Below are 23,452 nucleotides of genomic sequence, written 5' to 3' on the forward strand. Positions count from 1 at the left end.
CCCAGCGGACAGAGAATGGGCCAATGGTTTTAAAGAACCTCACTGATGCCTAATGTAGCTCGGAGTGGGAAAGTTTTTAAAGGGAGGAGGAGAGGGAAAAGGAAGTGATGAAAGAATTTGCTTAGTGCCTACTATGTTCCAGGCATTTTACATCCGTGATCTCTTTCACTCGTCACATCCAAGTGGAGAGGGCTTTCCTGTCCCTCACTTAAAAGATGAGAAACAGGCTTAGGGAAGTTAAGTCACTTGCCTAAGGTTACACTGCAAGTAAATGGCAGAACTAGGATCCGAACCCATGCCTTTCCTAGTTCCTACAGCCATGCTCGCACCCACTCTTCCAGGCTGGAGAGAGACCGGGAAGAGTGAGGAGCTGCACGCTGGACCATTAATTGGGCCCTAGCTCACTTGAAGGGAGGATAAGCTGACTGGCCCCACTCCCCGGGAGCCACAGCTCCCACCGGTTCTTGCCTCTCTGGCTCAGCCGGGTCCGCGGGAGTCCTGCGCGGCAGTCCGCAGCCCGCGGCGCGGAGCCTGGGCCGAAGGCAGAACTCGGCGGGAAGCGGCCGAAGGCTCTCCCAGCTCTGCTCCAAGGCCTGCCTTCCCAGGCCTCCCCAGCCGGTGCCCGAGGGGCGGCTCCGGGCAGAGGGGAGACCAGAGTGAGACCTCCTCAAGCATCCTCTGGCGGCTTCCCTTCCATAGGATGGAGACGGCGGGGAAAGAGGGTTTAAATTTCCTTCCCGAAGCAATCGCAGGAAACTGTTTGTAGCTTAAAACTCTAAACCCCGCGCTCTCCCTCCTCCCTCCCGCCCCCGCCCTCCAGCCTCGCCCACCAGCTCCCACCATCTCGTCGCTCCTCTCCTCCTCTTGCTGCTCCCCTCCCTCTCGGGTCTCCCGCCTTCCCGGAGCACGCGCTGCCAGGGCCCGGGGTGCCGGGCGGCCAATGGCGCGGCGGCAGGACGTGATGTCAGGCGCGGCTGTAGAAAAGGCGCGGACGCTTGGCTGGCGCGGACTGCAGAGCCGGGGCTGGGCTCGGCGCGCTCTTGGAGAGCATTGCGCGCGGCTGGGCCCGCGGCCGGCGGCTCCTCCTCCCGCTCTGCTCCTCCTCCTTTTTCTCCTCCTCCACCTCCTCCACCTCCACCACCTCCTCCTCCACCTCCTCCACCTCCACCACCTCCTCCTCCACCTCCTCCACCTCCTCCTCCTCCACCTCCTCCTCCTCTTCCTCCTCCTCCTCCTCCTCCTCCTCTTCTTCAATTCTCCCGGTGTCTCTGCTCCGCTCGCCGGCTTCCGAGAAACCCCTACTTCAGTAGCCGACCCAGCGCCTAGGCGGGTTGCCTTGGGCTGGGGGCACATCCCGGGGAGGGGAGCGGTCCGGGCAGCTGGGCGGCCGTGGGCACCTAGTCGCTCCCGGGTGAGCCCCGACCGCAGCCGTCGCCGCCTCGGGCAGAGTTTGCGCTCCTGCTTTGCGCCGGGGGCGCCGAAGACGGGCGGGCGATGCCCGCGGCGTGAAAGCGCCCGCGGCGGGCGCTGACCTCTGCCCTGGTCTCTCACCCCCTCCCGCACCCACCCCCCACCCGCCCCGTGCCCTTGTGACCCTGGCTTTGGCGCCGCCGCCCAGGCGCCCCGCGATGTAGCTGCCCCCGCGCCTCGGCGGGAGGCGTCCTGGCCCGCGGGCGCCCGGGGCCCGGAGCCCGGCCTGGGGGCACAGCCGAGCTCGGGCGGGGCCGGGGCCGCGGTGGCTATGCACCGGGCCCGTTAGCGCGGGGAGCGCCAGGCAGCTGAGGCGGGGGGCAAGCCCTCCCGCGGAGGAGCCGCGCCCCCGGCCCCGCCGGTCCCGCCGCGATGCTGTTCCACAGTCTGTCGGGCCCCGAGGTGCACGGGGTCATCGACGAGATGGACCGCAGGGCCAAGAGCGAGGCTCCCGCCATCAGCTCCGCCATCGACCGCGGCGACACGGAGACGGTAGGCGCACAGCGGCGGGGTCGGGGCCAAAAGCTGGGACGGGACCGGCTCGGTCTGCTCCTCTGCTCTCCTAAGTTTGGGGGCAATTTGGGGAGCGTCCTTCGTGCCGCACGGGACTGGACGCTGGGGCTCCGCGGACAGGATGCAAGGCCCGTAGCTCCCGGCTCAGGGGAAACCCGGCTGTTGGCGGAGGAGGGAAACAAGGTTGAAACCGAAATTTCAGACGCTGAGGGTGGAAGAGAGCATTTCTCCCGAAGTGGGAGCGAAGTCCTACCCGCGGCCCGATGGCTCTCTTCTCACTTCAACGGGCTCTTTGGTCGCCAGCCCCGCGCTCTCCTCCACCACTCGGCTCTGGCTGCTGGCGGCGCCGCCTGCGGCGCGGGGAAGGCGAACAAACCGGCAGTACTGGGGCTCCAGCCGACTTGGGCCTCTCCCCGCCTCCTGGCAATCGGGGTTCCCGTCCCAGCGCAATTTCAGGGGTCGAAGTCTTCTAGGCTAGCGCTTTTCGTTGTTCGCATCTTGGGCCTCCTGGCTGGCCCGACTTGGCTCGGTTAGGGCCGGGAGTTCAGGCTCTGGCCTGGCTCTTGTGGAAGGAGAGTCCGTTCGGATCTCCATACCTGGCTCCACCAGCCCAGCCCCAAATAGCCAGTTCCTTGCCTCAGACCTCCCTGGGGGCCCGATGAGCAGACGCTGCCCAAGCCGGGCCCAGAAGTGACCTTTAGAGGCCAAGGAGGTGGGGAGCATGAGCGAACCTTCTCTGCTTGGAAAGCAAGAGCAGCAGCCCCCGTGCCTCTGCTTCTGAGCTCTTCTTCCCCAGTTAAACCCTCTCAGCCTATCAGTTTGGTTAAGAGAGGATTTGGATTGGGCCTATCCTGCACTCAGAGACTTTGAGGGTGCCCATGCACCCCACTCACCATCTCCCAGGACCCAAGAGGGCCCCAGACAATGTGGCAGAGGTGGTGGAGGGGCAGAGGTTGCCCCGCGATTTGCCCTGGCCTGAACCTTCGGCTTAAGGATCCAGAGATCACTGGGATTAGGGGCCAGGAACTCCACCGAGTCTCTGGAGAGGAGTCTGTGGGGAGGGTGACTTTTAATGGTCATCTTACCCCTTTTCCTGAGGCCCAGCAGAGTGGCTCCTTTAAGAAACAGTTTGGGGGAAGCTTTTGGAGGGCTTGGCTGAAGTAGCCACTGCTGCCCCCAGTCCCCAAACACAGCACGAGCCTTTCTGGGAAAAGAGCAGAGGGGACAGGAAGGGGGAGAAGTAAGGAGGAAGATCTATCCAGGCCAGCAGCCGGTCCAGGGCCTGTGGCCGGCTTGGGCTGCATGGGCGGGCCTGGGTCCTGAGTCCCCTGGTTATGGGCCTTTTGGGGTGCAGGAAGAGCACCGCACACCCTGGCAGGCACCCCCATCCCCCCACCCCCACGTTTAGGGCTAGCTGGAGCCTCGGAGGGAGCTGCGGGTGCCCGGTTCCCCGTGGCGTGGCGGCAGGGTCGCAGGCTGACGCAGGCGCTGCGGACTCGCGCCTCCCTCCCTCCGCAGACCATGCCGTCCATCAGCAGTGACCGCGCTGCGCTCTGCGCCGGCTGCGGGGGCAAGATCTCCGACCGCTACTACCTGCTGGCGGTGGACAAACAGTGGCACATGCGCTGCCTCAAGTGCTGCGAGTGCAAGCTCAACCTGGAGTCGGAGCTCACCTGTTTCAGCAAGGATGGAAGCATCTACTGCAAGGAAGACTACTACAGGTAGCCCCCACCTCGGGACCCACTGCCCTGGGCACCCAGGACCCCTCATCTCAGGTGCAATCTTCTCCGGTTGCCTTCCCTCCAGTCCCAAGGGAGGGTTCCCTACCTAGGTCCTCCCTTCTCCAAGCCAGTACAAATTGGATGACATCCTTTTTAAACAGCAATTTGAGGGAAATCTTGGAAAGATCTGCGAAGTGTAGGGACCCAGAGAAAAGCAGAAAGTGTCCTCTTCTTAGCTTAGACCAAAAATAAGCTCGGGTTGGGGGTCCTTGCACCCTTCTCCCTTTGAAGTTTCTTGGGTCAACTAGAGGGAACAGAAACAGGCACCCCCTCCCTAAACCCAGGCAGTCTAGGCTGGTGTGGAACAAAGTTGGAGGGAGAGCTGGGGGATTGGATTGGGTGCATTTCCGGGTCTTTCCTGGAGATGGGAGTGAAAGCTGGCCAGGACTGAAGAACGGGAATCACTGACAGACTCCACGTTCCTTGGTTCTCCTCTTTGGGTTTAGGGTTAGGTCTGCTTATTCTCTCTCCCTCTTTCTTTCTTTCTTCCTCTCCCTCTCTCTCTCTCTGTCTCTCTCTGTCTCTCTCCCGTCTCTGTGTTTCTTACAAATTACAAACGTCTGTAGGATGCCCAGGCACTGCTGTGGAGGGCAGGATTAGAGGTTGAGGAAGGGGTAACTGGGAAGTTCCCCTTACTCCCGAGCAAAGGCTTTCCTAGGGCTTGCTCAGACTCTGGATAAAGTCTTTGTAGGCATGAAAATGGTTAAGGGAAACTATATTTCAGGGTAGGACCAGACCTGGGCCAAAATCTAGTTCCATCTTCCCCCCATCCTCCAAGTTAAGACCCGGTTGCCAGTCTTGAGGAGTGGAGTTCCGCCAGTGGCAGCAGTGGCACTTGGAGGAGGGATGTGGGGGGGTACCCAACCGTGTGTCCCCACAGTCCCTCCCTCGATGGTCCCTACAGGCGGTTCTCTGTGCAGCGCTGCGCCCGCTGCCACCTAGGCATCTCGGCCTCGGAGATGGTGATGCGAGCTCGGGACTTGGTTTATCACCTCAACTGCTTCACGTGCACTACGTGTAACAAGATGCTGACCACGGGAGACCACTTCGGCATGAAGGACAGCCTGGTCTACTGCCGCTTGCACTTCGAGGCGCTGCTGCAGGGCGAGTACACCGCGCACTTCAACCACGCGGATGTCGCAGCTGCAGCAGCGGCAGCTGCTGCGGCCAAGAGCGCGGGGTTGGGTGCAGCCGGGGCCAACCCTCTGGGTCTTCCCTACTACAATGGCGTGGGCACGGTGCAGAAGGGGCGGCCGAGGAAGCGCAAGAGCCCTGGGCCCGGGGCGGACCTGGCGGCCTACAACGCTGGTGAGTGCGAGGCGCCCCGAGCGCCCCGACGGGTTGAGGGAAAGTGCACTGCGTCAGTGGCCAAGAGCCGAGTGAATTTCAGTGTCTTATACATGTATACTTATAGCACTCTGGGTACTCCAGCCTTTAGCTTCCCCAGGCCCACCGGACGACCTGGCAGAAGGGACATTAGCTCCCTGGGCTCCAGCCCATGCGCTCTCGGCTGGAGCGGGAGGAGAGGGTGCATTAATGGTCTTGATGCTCTGGGTGCAGGATCACGTCGCTGAGAAATTTTTCAGAAGCAGCTTTTTGGTTTGGGCCTTTTACCCACTTTGCTGTGCAGAAAGTGCAAGGATAGAGAAAACAAGGCAGAGCCGACACCAAACAGGCTCTAGGTTGTCGTGGCTGAGGGAGAGGATCTGGGGCGATGGATGAGCGAAGCAGAGCGGTGGGGGTCCCAAGAGAAAGGACAGGCTGTGGCCTCAGGCACCGAGCTTGGCCTGGCCTGCGGCCGGGGTCATGCGAAGTGTCCTGAGTGCAGCAGGCTCGGGAAACTTGGGCCCAGGAGCCTTTGAGAAAAAGCGGGTCGTAGTGTCCCACCCGATCTTCCTGCTCCGCCAGGTCTCGGTTTTCCTCCGGGGTTCTTCCTCCGAGGTCCGGGTGACAGCGGGGCGCTGGGATGAGAGCCGCGACCCTCCAAAGCCGGCGCCCCGGGTTGGGACCCAGTAGGCCTGGCCTTGCGCCGGGGTAGGGTGGAGGGCTTGTTTCGCATTTCCGGCATCTTTGAACCCCGGGTTGTTCCGGGAGAGGCTCTGCCCCCTCCCGCGTCCCTCCGCGCTCAGGACAGCTGCGGAGGTTCTGAGGCCTGGCACATTGAACCATTAACATCTGCCCAAAGTCTGCAAGGCCGGGAAAGGTTTATGACTCCCCGGGCTTCTGAACTTGATAGAGTTTATTTGCAATTACTTTCTTTATTTCGTCTGCGACAGAATTGGATTCGGAGACTTTGTTTTCTTCCTCCTTTTCCCCTTAGTCTAATGCACAAGTGGAAACAAAACAAAACAAAAACACTGAACTGTGCAGAGAGGGCTGTGGTGGGGAAGAAGTCAGGATTATTTTGATCTTTAAAAATCTGAGCTGGCTCGGGGCGGGGGGCGGGGAGGGGATGAGAGGCGGGTGGGGATCCCCTGTTCGCTCCAACGAAGTTGCTTGTTGGGTGATGGTGGGGCATGTGTGTCTTGGTGTGCGGAGCTGGGAGGAAAATACAGCCCCCAGTCTGGTAAATGGTGAGGTGGCTGCGGCCAGGTCTGCGAGGCGGATTTAATATTTGTTGAAGGCTCTACCAGAGATGCGGCTCTCCAAAACTTCCATCCCTCGTCACCCACCACCCTGAATAGACCACACTGAGTCCAGATCAGGTCCCCCAAAACAAAGCCGGTCTATTTATCAAGTGGGGTCGGCCTCCAGTAGGAAGCAGCAGGCGGGCTGGGCCACAGGGCGTGTGGTGGTTGGGAGTGGGATTATGTTTTCCCGGGCAGACAGGTTCGCAGCCGGGTTTGCAACTGAAAGGTAGGAGGTACCGAGGTGTATTTGTGCTTTTTGCTGCTCCGCCGCCTTCCCTGGCGAGGCCGCGCCGCACCGAGCAAGATGTGTCTGGAGGCTGAGTTTCAGAGGAGCTGGCATCTCTACGAGACTTCCCCACGCATATCATCTCGTCATTTTCTCTTTGGTCCCTCTCTTCCTTTTTTTTCCTTTCGGCTCTCTAGGCTCCACTTTCTCTCTCTGCGTGCGTCTCCCGTTTCTCTGTTCCTGTCTCTTTCTCGACGCTCACGTCTCTGGCCTTGGCCCGGGCTTAACCGCGCACTGTGTGCCGCCGGTGGCTTTGCGGCTCGCTTACGCGGGGCTCCCGGGACTAGGTTGGGAAAAGGGGGAGCCTCCCTGGCCGCTCCTGCCCGGCCAGGCCTCCCCCGGTCTGGCTGCTGTCCCCCTCCCTCCCCTCCCGGCGCTGGCAGGAGAGAAATGGCTGCAGTGTGGGCCGTGGGGTCGCTGGGACTGGAAAGAGGGCCCCATGGAGGGTGAGATTTCGGGGGTGTGTCCGGGCAAGTGTGTGTGTGCGTTGTGTGCGTGATTCTTTTTTTTTTTTTTTTTTTTTTTTTTGGTGCGTGATTCTTACTGTGAGGACTCGAGCTTGTTTGTGTGAGTGTCCCGCACCCAGGGGCCCAGCCACACGGACCCCCTGCAAAGCCCATCGCTGTGGGGGACAGTCCGGTGGAGGAGCGGCGGCACCTCACTACAGCGCGGTGAGCTCGGGCAGAGTGGTGAGGGGGCGCCGTCGGTGCGCCCGGCCCTTCGCTTAGGGAAGAGCAGTCAGAGCGGCGGGGCCGCAGGGTCGGAAAGTCCTTCCGGGGCGATGGCCGCGGCGGTCCTCCTCTGGCTGCCCCTCTGGGACGAGAGCGCAGCCCAGGTCCCGGAGGCGGAACTGAAACCTACCCCACCCCGGAGCGTGGCTGCCCGCCGGCCGGGGTCGCGGACAAGGCCGCCGGAGACCGTGAAGGGCCCGGGCCGCACGCTTTGCGCCCGGGTTTGCGCGCCGCGGCCACGGGAGTCCCGCGCGGACCGGCCGGATGCCCGGGCCTCCCCCAGCCCCAGCTTTCTGTGTGTGTGTGTGCCTGGCGGCATAATTACTGATTTGATTCCAATCCATTATTTAGACAATTGAACCTACAATCTAGTCTTTAGTAAAATGAGGCGAAGTCAGATTTGATTACAGGTTCAGTCCCAGCGACAAGAGCTCGAAACCCGATGGGTTAATAACAGATCACGAGTAAATTATTCATGATTTTACGAGCTCTTTAGCTCCATTGAATCGGCCTAATTGAGAGGAAAAAAAAAAAAAAAAAGGAGAGAGAAAGCTTGGTCCTCCCCCTCCCCTCGTCCCCTTGCTCCTCCCCGGACCCGATCCTGGGGAACCGCGATCCGTCTGGGGAGCTGGGGGCGAGAGTGCGGGGCCTGGGGCACCGACCAAATCTGGGCTCAACAGCCTCTTTGCCCCCAGCGCAGCCCCCTGCCCCAGCCGCTGGCTGGCCTCGGCCTCCCTGCCTTGGGCCGACTCCTTTTCTGCCCTCCTCTCCTTTTCCCCCTTTCCTGTTTTCACCACTCCCCAGCCTGTAACAGCTTCGAAAAAGCCACCCCGCAGGGACCCAGTCTCCCTGAGACCTGGGATTCAGTTCCTTGGCCTGGACCCTCCACCACACAACATCCCTACTATTTCCGGGCCTTGCTGTCCCCTCAGGCTCTTTCTGTGTCTCTCCTGGTTTCTTTCTGTCTTTGTAGCTGTCTCTCTCTGGTTCTCTCCATATCCACTGCTTTCTTTTCCTCTGCCTCTTCTTTTTTTTCCTGGCTCTGTCCATTTTCCCTCCCTACCATCTCTCCTTTTCTCTCCATTCTCTCTGTCTTTCTACATCTGTCTCTTTCTTTCCTTTCTCTGCCCTTTCTTTCTCCCTCCCCTAAACCACCTCCCCCCATCTAGGCCTCACTCAGGGCATGTCCCTTGGGTTCGTGGGGCGCCAGGGTCCCCATGGAGCTCATTAACAGCAGCAAGGCCCAGGCAGGGGCTGGGCGGAGGAATGGGCCCAGAGATCCCCTGTGGGGAGGCCTGCCCCCCCACTCCTGTGGAGCTGGGGACTAGGGGCAAGAAGAGGGTTGCTCCCCACAGCGGGGGCAGGGCAGTTTCCACGGATCCCGTTTGGAGTCATTCTGTGATCCCCTTTAAATTGCCGGATCCCCGTTCTTCACTCTGAGCGCTCTCAGTGGGAGTAGCCCGGCTGGAGGACTTGGGTGCCTGGGTGCCTATGGGAGGAGCCCTTAGGAGGTGTAGCCACTTGCTGACAACTCCTAGGTTAGGGACAAGACCAGCATCTTGTGAATGTTTTCTGCAAGGGGCCACTCCTCACTTGGGCAGGGAAGGAGTAGGTCACCAGGAGAGCAGGAGTACTTCTGAGGTAGTATTGCCAGATATAATGCAGGGCTCCCAGTTAAATTGGAATTTTGGGTAAACGACAAGTAAATTTTTTTAGTGTAAGTGTATCCCATACAACATTTGAATTTTAAATAAACAATGAATAATTTTTTAGTATGAGTGTATACCATGCAATATTTGAATTTTAGGCAAACAACGAATCAGTTTTCAGTATAGTTATGTCCCATGCAATATTTGAGACATCATACTAAAAAATTGTTCATTGTTTATCTGAAATTCAAATTTAACTGGACAGCCTGTATTTTTATTTGCTAAATCTGCAGCTCTATTATGGGCATGTGATGAGACAGGAGATATATTCCCAGTTGCCCACTTTAGGGGGAATGAATTAATCTCCTATGAGGCATTCCCCAAATTAAGACCTTACGTGTGGGATGGCTCAGGATGTATTGAGGGGATCTTGGAGAGGGGTCCTGCGTGTCCCCATCAGCCACCAGGTTGCTAAGCAACTTTCTGAGGCCCAAGTTTTCCATCCCTGTCCCCAACCCCAGTGCCTTCCAGGCATTGACAGGCCCAGCTGGGCCCCTTCTGGATGGGGACGGGCTCCCCAAAGAGTCATGCTTCATCTTTGCCTGCCTTTGTGGTGTAGGGGAAAGAAACAGCAAGGAGGCAAGCACTGCAGTGTTGAATCTAGGCTCAGCCATAACCAATGGTGTGGCTTTATTTCCCTTAGCATTAGTTTCCTCATCTCTAAAATGGGGTGAATAGCAGTAGCCACCTCTTGGAGCAGTAGTGAAGCCCCCCTCCCCCCATGTATGTAGAGCCAAAGGCATACCCTGGGTGTGGCATACATGTTAATTTCTTCCTCCAGCTTCCTTCCCTTTTGGTTAGAACTCTGCCACTCCATGAGATTTCCAAAGATCGCTTAACCTCCCTGCCTCATTCACCTCATTTGTCAAACTGGGAAACAACTGCCTCATAGGGCAGTGGTGAGGATTAAGCTACAAAATACAGTTTCCAACCTTCGACCCAGTGCCTGCGGCCCAGGGCTAAGGGATTGTGCAGTACCTTTGGTTGTAGGAACTGATGAGGGAGAAATGAAAGTGAGTGGAGGGTATGGAAAGTGAGTTGAAGTCTGTGACTTCCAGGTGCCTGCCCCAGACACTGTGTGGGGGAAAGGGGCAGGGGAGACTGGAGACTGCATTCCTCCTTAGGGAGTGCAGGGAGAAACGGGAAGATCATGGGCCTGCCGTCTGCAGTCAAGTGACTTCCCTTTCGGAGCCTCAGTTTCAATATCTGTAAAAAGGGGGAAATAATGCTTGGCTCAAAGGGTTGTTTTGAGGATGAAACTGTGCATGTAAAGCCCTTTAGCACATCTTGTGGAGTTGAATGTCATTGACAAGTTGTAGCTGTTGTTGTTATTATTACTATTATTATTGTAACATGATGGCTCAGAATGGTTTTTGGATTCTCCTAGAGCTGGGTTTGAATCCAGCATTTCCTAGCTGAGTGACCCTGGGCAGATGGCTCTCTCAACCTCAAACTCCCCTGTAAATCTATAAAATGGGATAATATCTCCATCTCAGCGGGGTGCGGCACCTGCCGTGTGGTCCTGAGGCTAGAAACATTTGGCGAAGCGTGGGGTGGGTGTGGACTTGGCAGTGTTGTTGGGGTCCGGGCCAGGAGGTTCACCTGCTGTCTCTGTGTTCCTTCCCCAGCCCTGAGCTGCAATGAGAACGATGCGGAGCACCTGGACCGCGACCAGCCGTACCCGAGCAGCCAGAAGACGAAGCGCATGCGCACCTCCTTCAAGCACCACCAGCTTCGGACCATGAAGTCTTACTTTGCCATTAACCACAACCCCGACGCCAAGGACTTGAAGCAGCTCGCGCAAAAGACGGGCCTCACCAAGCGGGTCCTCCAGGTCAGCCGGGCCGGGGCTAGGGGTGGGGGCATCTGTGGCGTCAGGACCTGGGGTGGAATCCCACAATGGCCGTGGGCCTTGGAAGGACCTTCCACTCTACGTCCGCCTATCTCTTTATCTTTCTCTGTTCTCTTTCTCCATCTCTTCAGTCTATCTCTAGCTGTATTTCAATATTTTTTTTTCCATTCTAACTTTGTCTTCTCTCCTTCAAGTTTTGTCCCTCAGTGTTTCTGTTTTGTGTCTGTGTGTCCCTCTGTCCTCTTTGTCTACACACTCAGTCTCTTTTGTTTCTTGTAAGCAATTCTTAGTTGCTATTTATTACCCAGGTGACACTCAAATATGTTCATGTTGTAAAAGGTTCAAGCATTTCAGTTAAACCAGAGCTTCCCCCCACCCCCCCACCAGCAACCTTGGCCCCTTAAACCAGGATGCCCGTCCAAGGCACCTGCTGTTAGCCGTTTGCTCCTTCTGCTTCTTGCTCCTCACTTGCTCTCTCTAGTTTCTCTCTCTCTCTCTTTTTTTTTCCTGTCTCTCTCTAGATTTACCTTCTGTTTCTTTGTTGTTTCTCAGACTCTCCCAGAAGCAAGGTTTGTAAGGGAGAGGGATTAGGGCAGATCCCCTGGATGGAAGTAGATGGGTGCCTCTGAAAACAAGCAGCATTGCACTTGTATGAGGGTGCTTTCTTGATAGAGAGGATCCAGAGCTTTCACCAGATTTCCTAAGGGTCTGTCCACCACCCCCAAAATGTTAAGAACCCCATTTGGGGATACAGGCATCCCAGCTGCCTGTATGACCCAAACTTGTGGCAGAGCCTTGGGTCACCACTTTTTAAATCTTCAGCTCCTCCTCTTACTCGTTTCATGGTCCTGGGCAAGTCACCTAACTCCTCTGAGCCTCAGTTTCCTTATATATGAAATGGGCACAAGAAATTACACTGAAGGCTTATTGGAGGAGCAATTGAGGTAACGTAAGTGCCCATCACAGTAGCTGACAACCGCTCAGTGGATGGTAGCTAGGATAACATTAACTAGATTAATCAGTTAACTGATATTAACTAGTATAAACAATTATTCTGGTGGCTGGACTTCAGTTTCCCCATCTGTACAATGATACGGTGGGAGAATATCTCCCTTTATAGCTAGTTTAACCAATTTATTCCTCAGAACGTGTGACTGTAGGGATAACAATGCACATTTTTGGGTAAGAAAATCGGGAGATGAAGTGAGTTGACTATGGTCCCACAGCAGGAGGAGTGGTGCTGGGATTTGAGTGCAGGCCAGTCCGACCGACCCCCTAGCCCCAAGTCTTTGAGGACTGAGGGCCCGGGGGTGGGCGGCGACACCGAGTGGGTGAGGGTGATGGTGACGACACCGAAGGCTGTGGATCCACCCTAAGTTTTCTTGCGAGTCTGTTAGAACTTTTAAAAAAGCATCTTGGAGGTGACAGCGGTGGCGGCATGGGACTGTGACGCGGGCGAGGGTCCGCAGATTTCCGGGAAGCCTGGAGTCCGGGCCCCCAGGCCGGCTGGGCCCGGCTGCCAGCCCGGCGCCCCGCGACGGGGCTGGCGCAGCTTGGTCTCGCGCGGGCTCAGTGACGTAGCGGAGGGAGCTGAGGGCCCGCCAATGAAACACCGATGCGCCTCTCTGGGCCCGCCCCCCGCCCTGGAGCTCCGCGCGGGCCCCGCCCCTCCTGTTAGGGATCCGTTTTGCCCAAGGTCCTTCTGACCAGGGCTCGAGAAGAGGCGGCCCTTTGGGGTCTCAGATCCCGCTGGTCCGTTTTCCTCCGACTTTTCCTTTTGGGGATTAGGTCGGGCGACTCTCCTTGGCGCCCCCTCTGTTCCTCAGCCCTGGGCGAATTTGGACGGAGGATCTGTGGTTGCCGCCTTTTCTCTGGTTAGTAGTCCTTCCTCTCTCTAGATGCCCTTATGGTGAGTTGGTGGGGGGAGAGGGATCCGTGAAAAAAGCCCTAAGAGCAGGCAGGGGCAGGAACAGGGGCTTGAAGTCAGGCAGAGCTGGGTTCCGTTCTGCCCCTCTACTCACCGGCAGTGTGTCTTGCACAAATTAGTTACCCTCTCTGAGCCATAGCTTTCTCATCTGTAAAATGGGCACCATTAGGGCACATACCTCGCCAATTATCCAGATTAAGTGAAATAAAGAGTAAATGTCCATGGTTGGGTCTGAATCTGGAGTGGGGAGCTGATCTCTGCTGGCCTTGGTAAGGAAGCTTGATTTAGGAACACATTGGATTTCCAGCATAGTTATCTCTCATTCTTTCATCTGACCAAATAGCTATTGGCACCAGGCCCTGGAGACACAGAGGTGAATGAACCACAGTCCTGGCCCTGAAGAAATTCACCTATTAGGTGTCGAGACAGACCCACAATCGGTTTTCCCATAGTGTGATCAGTCGGGAGGGAGTTTCTGTGGGAGACCAGGGGAGAGATCAACTACCTACCCTGTGTGTGAGGAAGGGTTCATCTGTGTGACCTGGGTCTAGACTTGCCCTTCCTCCCCTAAAATCCTGAGCCAGGGCTGTTCACACCTGCATGCCCTCTCCACCATGGGGACTCAGAAAAGCCTGGGCATGGGACTAGTTGAGAGAGAGAATCACTGATAGAAGCACTAATCAATAAATGTTTGAGTGCTCTACTATGTGTCTACTATGTGTTGAAAGACTCATGAAGTACATTTGCTCATTGAGTCCTCACTATCAGGCATCATGATCCCTTCTCCTCCACTGTACAGATGAGAACATTGAGGCCCAAATGATTTCCACTTGCCCCAAGTCACACTTTGCTGGTAAGTAGCAGAGCTGGATCCAAATCCAGGCACATCTGATCAGTGGGCATTGCTCTTTCTCCTCTAAGCCAACCCAGCAGTGGCAGCCTCTGAGTGTGAGTATCATTTATGGCCTGTACGTTGTTGGGGTGAGGGCAGTCATACCCACAGGACACATCAGACCCCTGTTCTCCCTCCTCCCAGACCTCCCAATCTCCTGCACAAATGCTTAGTGTTCCCTAACAGCACAGCAGCTCATGATTATGCAGCAGTTTGCAAAGCATTGTCTTTCCAGCCACTCATCTTCCTTACCTTAATATTTTCCTCCCCATTTTACAGATGAGAAGCTTAAGAACTAGTGAGATGAAGTGATTTACTTGAGGACACAGGAGCCAGGCATTGGCAGGGTGGGGCTCTGTCCCAGGTGTTCTGACTACTGATGGGCCAGCTGGGGGAGATGGGATGGGGGCAGTTTGGGGCGAGGCAGCTGGTGGTGTGGCTTTGGAAGGTAACATATAGATTAAAGTCCTTTCTGACATAACAACAATGTGATTTGGGCACTTTAACTTCTCCCCTCAGAGCCCAATTCCTTGTCTTTGAAGTGGAGATAATAATAGTTTGTACCTTGAGGATTCCTGAGGATTGAGACAATGAATGGGAAGGCTCCAGCATGGTGCCTGGTGGTACAAAGTAGACAAAGTAGGTGCCCATGAAATGGCTTCTCATCACTGGCTACACAAGCTTAATTGTGCTAGGCCTTGGGTGCCCCCTGCAGGTTGTGGTCCACCTCGACCCTGCGGAGAGAGTCTGCAGGGCGGGGCAGGTTAAGGTTGAGGCTGTGTTCCCAGAAGTGGATGATGTAGGGTGTGTGTGTGTGTGTGTGTGTGTGTGTGTCTAGGGATTCTAGGCTGTTACTGAATCTGTAATGCATAAGCATCAACATGGCAGGCCCGGGATGCAGTATCCCTGCTGGAATTTGGAGCTGATACGAGGTCCAGACTCAGCCCTCCCACTTACTCTCTGAATGGTCATGAGCAAGTGACTTAACCTCCCTGAGCTTCAGCTATAAAATGGGGATGATAACAGTGCCTCACTAGGTGGTTGCAAGGAGTAAGTAAGATGACAGAAAGTGTAATTTATAAAGTATATATGAGGGACTCAATACATATTAATTTCGTACACATTTACCTAGTAAGGTTCAGTCTACCATCCCCTTTTGCACACATTTAAAAATTTTAATTATCTTCATTTTGCAGATGAGGAAACTGAGGTTCAGAGAGGCTAAAACCCTTGCACTGAGTCTCACAGCTAATAAGTGATAGGAGGAGTCAAGCCCAGATTGGTCTGATTCCACAGCTCTTTCCAATATGGCACAGCGTAGGGATTGTGATTCTCAGTACCCCCTCCCCTTGGATCTAGCTGCCGAACGCAGCAGGACAGATGGGGGACAAGGGGAGGAGTGAGTCATAGGTGCCATGTCTTGGTAGGAAAGCAGGAATTCTGTTGTAAAGCCCTAGGGGCGTAAAAAGTGCTCAAAATTGTCACCAGCAGCAGCAGCATGACAATCACAGTACTCACTTGTCACCAGTGGGCAAGGTGACCGGGAGACAGAATGGCCCCTTGGACCGAAGTCCATTAAGACATTAAGCTTTACCAGTTCTTGGAGAGCATTGCTCAGCACATCCATGTGCCTCTGCATTGCCTCTCTTCCTTCCTGGGGAAGGATTAGGAAGGCAGGACATTAAGGTGCCCTAGGCTGGGGAAGGGGCTGGTGAGCTGATGGATTTGGATGGGTGAACGTCTCCTCAGGGGTTCCCAGTGTGACTTTGAAGGAAAATACATTTTAACAACCAGCAGTTTAAAAGCATTCTTCAGATGACCAGTTAGTCATCATTAACCTATGTGAGAACTCAAGAACTGAGGACACTGGCTTTCCTCCGTTCACTCACTTGAACAAATACACTGACCTGCCATGTTCTGGGCGGGGCATGAGGTACTGAGGATTCAGGGGTGACCCTGGCAGTGAACAGGCCCGGCTGGAATGTACAGTCCACAGGGGAGACAATGTCCAGCAAGGTATTGTATAAATAATTAAAATGGTGATAAGATTGACCTCTATATTTTTCTGTATATTTGAAATATCTCATAGTAAAAATATCTTTAAATGATTCCAGGGCCAAATAAGTTTGGGAAATGCCAAAGATTGACTGCGTCCTTCTCTTAGAGATCAGAGCACACTGGCATTAATACAGGCATTGAGAAATCTTGAAGAGATTCAACTTTGTCTAGTCTAACATTTCCCAAGTGTATTTGGCCACAGAACCCTTATTTAACTCTTGACAAAAATAAAATAGAAGAAGTGCTAGGATGGAAAAATATAGGGGTGCAACGAGAGCATAAACACGGGGGCCTGACCTGGGGAGGGAGGTGGTCAGGAGTGGCTTCCCTGAGGAGGTGAGGTTTAAACTAGGACTTCAGTTCATTGAGCCTCAGCTTCCCCACCTGTAAAATGGGGAGAGTGAGCATTGTTCTGCATGTCATTTGCACAGGGCTGTACAGAGTGTTTGATCTAGTCACGGATGGTTGAAGTTGGATGGAATTTCATAGGTGATTTGGCCCAAATCTCTCCGTTTAGAAGAGAGGAAACTGAAGCCCAGAGAGGTGGAGTGACTTGTTCAAGGCCCCGGAGCAAAGTAGTTGTAGCCCTGGAACTGGAACCAAGGGGTCCTGATATCCAGTCCACTGCTCCTTATTTTTTATTCTTTAAAGAAAACTTTCTTTAAAGTTTATAAAATAATAGAACCACCATACAGGCAGGTTAGAAAACTAGGGGGGAAAATTACCCATATGAAGACACAGGAAACCAGTAATCCAGGTGTGCAGTTTGGAAGTTAAGTAGTGGGTAGGGGCGTGGGCCCAGCTTGCTGGGATGCACATCTCATCTCTGCGTCTTTGGCTGGGCTCTGGGCCTCAGTCTGCTCACCTGACGATAGTATCAGTGCTGACCTTGTAAGGCACTAACAGGAGTTCATATGTGTAAAATCCTTAGAACTTTGCTTAGACGTTGCCTTCTGAGTGAATAATATTCATCGTTATTATTTGCTTTATGAAGTTGCAATACCAGAGGATGTCATTTTGTTAGTCTTTTTTTTCCTCACATAACATTCATCACAAGACATTTCCTCTGCGACTGCGTGGAGTGGCTGTGTCGTGACTTGCACTTGTCCCATCTGGTCGGATGCTTTGGATGCAGCCATTGGTTTTTTTTTTTTTTTTTTTTTGGCCATTGGTTTTGATGTCATAAAAAGAAACCGCCAGTGGACATTTTTGGGCTTGAAGCGTTTGTCTTTTGGCTGGTTTCCTTAGTGGCCCTGGAGGGGATCTGTGGGGCAGAGTGGGTTTCCCACTGGCCCTCCTGGTCTCCTTGATGAAGGAATCCTGGGGAAGGGGATTTGCGAGGCAAAGCTCAGCCTTCGGTGCCAGGGGGTGTCTGAGGAGGAGCCGTGTAACCATGTGGGCTTCCTCCTCCACCCAGGACCTGCTGGGGATCCCCTGGGCACCTGACTGAGGCACTCCCTGGAGATGAAGAGAGAGGGCTGTCAGTTTAAGAAGATGGGTGGGTAGAGCAGATCATCTTCCTTGTTGCAGCTGCCAGAGAATCGCAGCCTGTCAGCACCCCAAGAGGCCATAGAGATCATATGGTGTGGTCCAACCCGCTTGTTGTACAGGTAGGGAAACTGAGGCAGACCCAGAGGTAAGGGACTAGCAGAGGTCACTTGATTGGTCAGTGGCAGAACCAGAGCTGGAAGCTACAGCCTGTGCTCTTTCCACCACATCGTAGTTGCTTCTGTGTTTATTCACTCATTCATTCGTTCATTCATTCACTGACTCACTCCGGATCATGTAGTAGGGAAAGCATGGACTTTTTATGGCAGATAATCCTGGATCCTAATCTCAGTTTGGCCTCTGTGTGACCTTGGGCAAGTGACTTTACCTCTCCAAGCCTCTCTGGTTTTAAATCTATAAAGTGGGGATAATGATAGTACCTCCCTACTTGGCCTATCATGGAGATAACCTGTGACCGTGCATGTTAGAGGATGGCCGGGGGGTGCCCGGCATGAAGAGGTCTGTAAATATTATCTGTTAGTATTACTATTAACTCAATGCATGTGACTGATTCTTAATCTTTGCCAGTCCCTCTGCCATATCCCCAGGGATATAAAGATGACTTAGACAAGGTCCCTGTCCCAACAACCTCTTGGGAGGGGATTTTTTTTTGAAATACCCAGGAGAATTCTGGTGATGCCTGGCTTAAGGTGAGAAACAAACTCCACACAAACCCCCGCAGCATCTGGCTTTTAGTTGAGTTGTTGACTTTCATCCACCAGATTCCCAGCACCTCAGATTCAGTGAAGCAGAGAAGGCAGTTGTGGAAGATGGTGTCATTGTTTACAAACCTCTGTTAGGGGCAACGCCAGAGAAATAGCAAACAGCCAGCAACTAACTGGCTCCAGCCCTTCCCAAGGGCTTGGAGCCCCGGACCGATGGGCGATGCCCTGCCCCCGGGGCTTCCCGCTCCTGCTACCGCTTGGAGAGTCAGGCCCACAGGACGCTCACAGGGCCACACATGCTCAGGACAGGACGGTGGCAAGAGCGTCATGGCTCCAGCCTTCCTAGTCCCCAATCTGCAGTGTTACTTTGGGGAAGTCGCCTCTTCTCTCTGAGGGTCTCTGGGGGCTTTCTCCATCATTTTCTCCATCGGTCATTCTCTGGGCCAGACGGACACAGAGTCCCACCTCTGTAGATTTCTGCAGGCCGGGCGGGGAAGGAGCCCCCATCACAAGAAGTGCCTATCGAGGCTGGTCTTAGAAGCACTGTACTTATTTGCAAGCCCCCAGAAGAGGTGATGGGCTTGCTTTGGGCAAAGGCCAGGGAAAATGTGCTTTCTTCCTGGAAAGATCCAGCGGGAGAGAGCTTTGTTTCCCGACTTCACAGGGTCTGCGTCTCCCTCCTTACTCCAGGATTCTAAAGGCTGTGCTTTTTTTTTTTTTAAATTCTCCTGGGATCTTTTTTTTTTGTTTTAAATAAATGTATTTATTTATTTATTTATTTTTGGCAGTGTTGGGTCTTCGTTTCTGTGCGAGAGCTTTCTCTAGTTGCGGCGAGCGGGGGCCGCTCTTCTCTAGTTGCGGCGAGCGGGGGCCGCTCTTCATTGTGGTGCACAGGCCTCTCACTGTCACGGCCTCTCTTGTTGTGGAGCACAGGCTCCAGACACGCAGGCTTAGCAGTTGTGGCTCACGGACCTAGTTGCTCCATGGCATGTGGGATCTTCCCAGACCAGGGCTCGAACCCGTGTCCCCTGCATTGGCAGGCAGATTCTCAACCACTGCGCCACCAGGGAAGCCCCAAGGCTGTGCTTTTTAATTGAGCCCAAGTTGTATCAGGCCACCAAAAAGAGGATTTGAGGCCGCAGGCCCCTGTAGCTGGGGTGGTCCCCAGGGGAGGGTGGGGCCGAGGGCTGGCCCTTCCGATCCCTGTCTGAGACACTAGGAAGACAGGAGATGCAGGCGCACCTGGAAAGATGCAGCTGGACACCCTAGAATCTGTTCAGTTCCCCAAGGCCCTCTGTTTTATCGGGAGGCTTCCGGCGAGTGTTTTCTTCACACAAAGGGAAGGGAAGGGGCCCCTGCCCTTTGGGCTTTTTTCTCTGGGAGATACAACCTCCCACCCCAGCTCCCAACCATCCTCCCCCCAGATTTTCTTGGCTTCTCCCAAAGTACTTTGAGGACCTCGGGGTACAGCGGGATCTCTCTGTGCAGTTCGATGGGTGGGCATACTGGCTGGGGGGTGCTGTGTAGATAAGTATCGATACTTCGTGTGTACAGGCTTGTGTGCAGTGGTGTGGGTGCGGATGTATGCGTGTGTCGGTGCTCAAGGGAAAATGAAAGCAAACCCTTATTCTCTCTCTTGGGCATTCTTTTCACACCGAGCTCAGTAACTGGGCCCCCCACCCCACCTCCCTCGTAAAGGATACTGGGACATGGCAGGTCGGGAGAGGGAATCTTTCGTCGGGCAGCTCTTCCCATTCTGTCCACTCCGCCCTGAGACCTGAAACCCAGTGGTCTGGGATGCTGGCGGCTTCTCCAGCAGATAGTGGTGGGGATTAGGAGCTGCGTCTTTTTCTTCCTCTTAGTGACTCTTTATTGACTGACGACTCCTGTGTGTTCTTTACATCGTTCTGGTATTTACCAGACTTGCCATGAAAAACTTGAAAAATGGTACCCACAAGAATTTGTGGGATCTCTTGCCCGCTTAAAGGCGACTGCCAAAAAAACGAACCTCTCAACCATGGTGAAAAATGATCGAGATTTGGTTTGTGTGAATCTCCCAGAACAGAATAGAAATGCTATGTGAGCCACATATGTAATTTTACATTGAAAACTTTCCAGTAGCCGCATTAAAAAAGCAAAAAGAAACCTGTAAAATTAATTTTAAGGATATATCCTGTTTGGCCCCATATGTCCAATATATTGTCATTTCAACATGTAATCAAAATAAAAATTACCATCGAGATATTCTACTTCCTTCAAATCTGATGTGGTTCTCACCTATAGACCAGCCGTCTTCGGGCTAGCCACATTTCAAGTGCTGGGTGGCCACATGCGGCTAGTGGCTACAATATTTGAGAACCTTCTAACAGAAGGGGAAACCCAGTAACAGGCAATTCGAGGAAAGGACATTTTTATTGTATTAACAATAAAAATACAAAACAAAATATTGCCAGCCCAACTTTTTAATACACGCCCCCCGCCCCCCGCCCCCCGTCCCCCCCCCCACCCCCGCATTCCGGCAGAACACCGATTGGCATCTCTGAGTTAAACAGTTCCGGGGCATGCTCTGCCCTTCTTCTCCTCGTCCTGCCCGCCTTCCTCTGACCAGCCCTTCCCTCTCCCCAACGCAGGTCTGGTTTCAGAACGCCCGGGCCAAGTTCAGGCGCAACCTTTTACGGCAGGAAAACACTGGCGTGGACAAGTCAACGGAGGCGGCGCTGCAGACGGGGACGCCGTCGGGACCGGCCTCGGAGCTGTCGAACGCCTCGCTCAGCCCCTCCAGCACGCCCACCACCCTCACAGACTTGACTAGCCCCACCCTGCCGACTGTGACGTCCGTCTTAACTTCTGTGCCTGGCAACCTGGAGGGCCACGAGCCTCACAGCCCCTCGCAAACGACTCTTACCAACCTTTTCTAATGATTCTCGGCCCCCCGCCCCCGCCCCACAATTTCTTTAAAAAAGAAATTATCTTTAGTTGAATTCCAAGTGTATTTTAAAATAGAGGCTTTGAGCAACTAACTAACCACATTTTAGGATCTCGCCTGGAAAATGAGGAAGAAAATAACTACGCCCCTTGCTGACACAGCGGTGTGGAGTGGAATTACTTGGAAGATCTATCTGCAACACAACATTTGTGTCACTGTACAGTTTTGTGGACTGAGCGAGGAAAAACAACAAATAATTTAAGTTGGCTAGAGCTTCTGTATTTTCAAAGACTGCCACGTGCCTTAGGAATACTGTTTTATCTCCATACTTTGGATGACTTGTTCATTTTTCTCTCCCTCTTTTTCTCTCTGTATATTTATGACCAGAGCAAAAATGTAAAAAAAAAAAAAAAAAAGTTTGTTACTTTGAATAGTCCTAAAAAAGAAAAAAAAAAAAAAAGGAAAAAAATCAAACCCCCTCCAACAGTCGCTTTGTTGTTTTAGAATTTTAAGGTGGAAGTCTGTTCAAATATCAGAATTTGTAAAATCTAACCAGTAATAAAACCACTTATTGAAACTAGCTGGTGCCACTGCTGTTTAGAGGTGTGCCAAATTCACAGGACTTAAGAGTCTTACTGAAGCCCAGAGATCAATTCCAAGGTCTTCCCCTATTTATAATATTTATTTATAATAACTTATAAATATTTATAATATTTGCGGGGACCCTCTTTTGTGCCAGACTTTGGGCTGCTTGTTGGGATCCAGAGATGAAGTAGACACAGTCCCTGCCCTTAAGGAATTTAGAGTAGAGGCAGAGACAGACAAGAGATCATCTTAGCACGTGTGCTATGTGCTAAGTGGGGAGCATGTAAGCAAAATACCATTCATTCATGCATGTGTTCTTTCAAATATTAAATAAGCACGCCCTGCTGGATCCTTTGACAAAGCTCAAAGGTCATTACACCTGCCTCTTCTGCTCTTCTCTGGGCTGGAAGGGTATGTCAGGCAATGAGGGAGGCCTTTCCCCATGAGGAGTGAACGCTGTCACCAAAGGGCAGCGTAAGCTCGAGTTTTCCTAATATAAGACACAAAGTTTCAAAATCTTACAAGAGGGCAAAACCAAATGAATTTGGTTCCTTTACTAAAGCTTCAGGTAACCTCAGAAACCCAGAGAAAAGATGCATCCAGAGAGGATGGAGGATGAGAGCCAGGCAGAATGAGGTTGGAATCTCTTCTGTTGAGCAGTGTGAGCTGAAGGAAGTCATTTCACCTCTCCAGGCCCCAGTTTCCTCAGCTGGAAGGTGACAGTCGTGACCTTTACATGGCAGTTGTAGTGAGGGTGAAGTGAGGTGTGTTGAAGGGCCCAGCGGAGGGCCTGGCATGTAGGAGCTCAATATATTTTATGGAATGACAAGTGACACGTCAGGACCTTGCAGGTGGAGAGCAGGAATGTGTGTATCCAGGCACTGCCTGTCATTGCTGGATGCATCAAGCAGGTGTGACGTCTGTCCACTGAGCATCTTACACCCCTCATTTCTTGCCCTGAGCCTTACTGCAGGGTACTCTGTTACCAGCTTGATCGAATGCCAGCTGTCGTCTAGCAAAATGCCCCACAGTGGCCCACCAATTTGAAAACCCAGAGGGAAAATCATAGCTGCTTTGAGGAGAAAACAGCCAGGCAAGATTGGGCAGGGCAGCAATCCAGCCCAGAACTGCGGTCCCTCTCCCTTCCTCCTCCTGCCATCATGATTGGGACCATGTGGGGAAAGGGAGTAGGGCAGGAATGGGTTGAAAGTATGTAAAGCCTGAAGTGACTCACTTTCTGAAATGTTACATACACACACAAACACTATTGTTTCTATTGCTATTTAATGCCTGGCAAATAGTAAGAGCTCAATAAATTTTTGGTAAACTTTTATATTGATGTATAATGTGCATAAAGGGCGCATTTCTGAAATGAACAGCTTGATTGCTGTTTTCCAAATGAACACACCCGTGTAACCACCACCCAGATCAAGATACAGGACATTTACAGCACCCCGAAGTCTCCCTTGGGCCCCCTCCCTGTCAACCCCTCCCAAGGTAGCTCCTATTCTGACTTGTAACACCATGGATTAGTTTTATCTGGTTTTGATTGATACATTTTTGCTGAATGAATTCAGGATTGCCCAAGATTAACCACTAGCTGCCTGGGGTCAGGCAGCTAGTGGTAGAGGAGCCAGGGTTTGAACCAGGTCTGTCTCCAGAGGCCAAGCTCTCAAACTCAAGCAGACACATCTGTAGTCACACATCCAAGCATGTGGGTTAAGAGCCTCAACTTTTCTATCTGTCAAATAGGGTAACAGAATCTGTACCTCCTTGATGACTAGGTAAGAGAATGCAAGCAGAGGGCCTGGCCCGTGGACAACCGCACAGATACAGCCCGACTCCAGGTACTCCCAGGGACCCACAGACACACACAGGT

The 23,452-nt window shown here is 53.4% G+C and overlaps 1 protein-coding gene across 2 annotated transcripts; it reads left to right on the forward strand.

Moving 5' to 3' along the window:
- Positions 1-1,747: 1,747 nt before the first annotated feature.
- On the forward strand, positions 1,748-21,567 carry LHX2 (LIM homeobox 2). 2 transcript variants are annotated; one of them, XM_036855820.1, is made up of 5 exons: positions 1,748-1,962; positions 3,502-3,704; positions 4,669-5,072; positions 10,749-10,954; positions 20,693-21,567. In XM_036855820.1, the coding sequence occupies exons 1-5, from the start codon at positions 1,843-1,845 to the stop codon at positions 20,978-20,980; spliced, it is 1,221 nt and encodes a 406-aa protein (XP_036711715.1). In that variant the 5' UTR covers positions 1,748-1,842; the 3' UTR covers positions 20,981-21,567. The 2 variants fall into 2 exon arrangements, with proteins under 2 accessions (XP_036711715.1, XP_036711714.1); XM_036855819.1 differs by having other exon boundaries at positions 4,645-5,072; positions 20,693-21,389.
- The last annotated feature ends 1,885 nt before the right edge of the window (positions 21,568-23,452 follow it).

The sequence above is a fragment of the Balaenoptera musculus genome, chromosome 6 (genome assembly GCF_009873245.2).
Source record: "Balaenoptera musculus isolate JJ_BM4_2016_0621 chromosome 6, mBalMus1.pri.v3, whole genome shotgun sequence".
Lineage (NCBI taxonomy): Eukaryota > Metazoa > Chordata > Mammalia > Artiodactyla > Balaenopteridae > Balaenoptera > Balaenoptera musculus.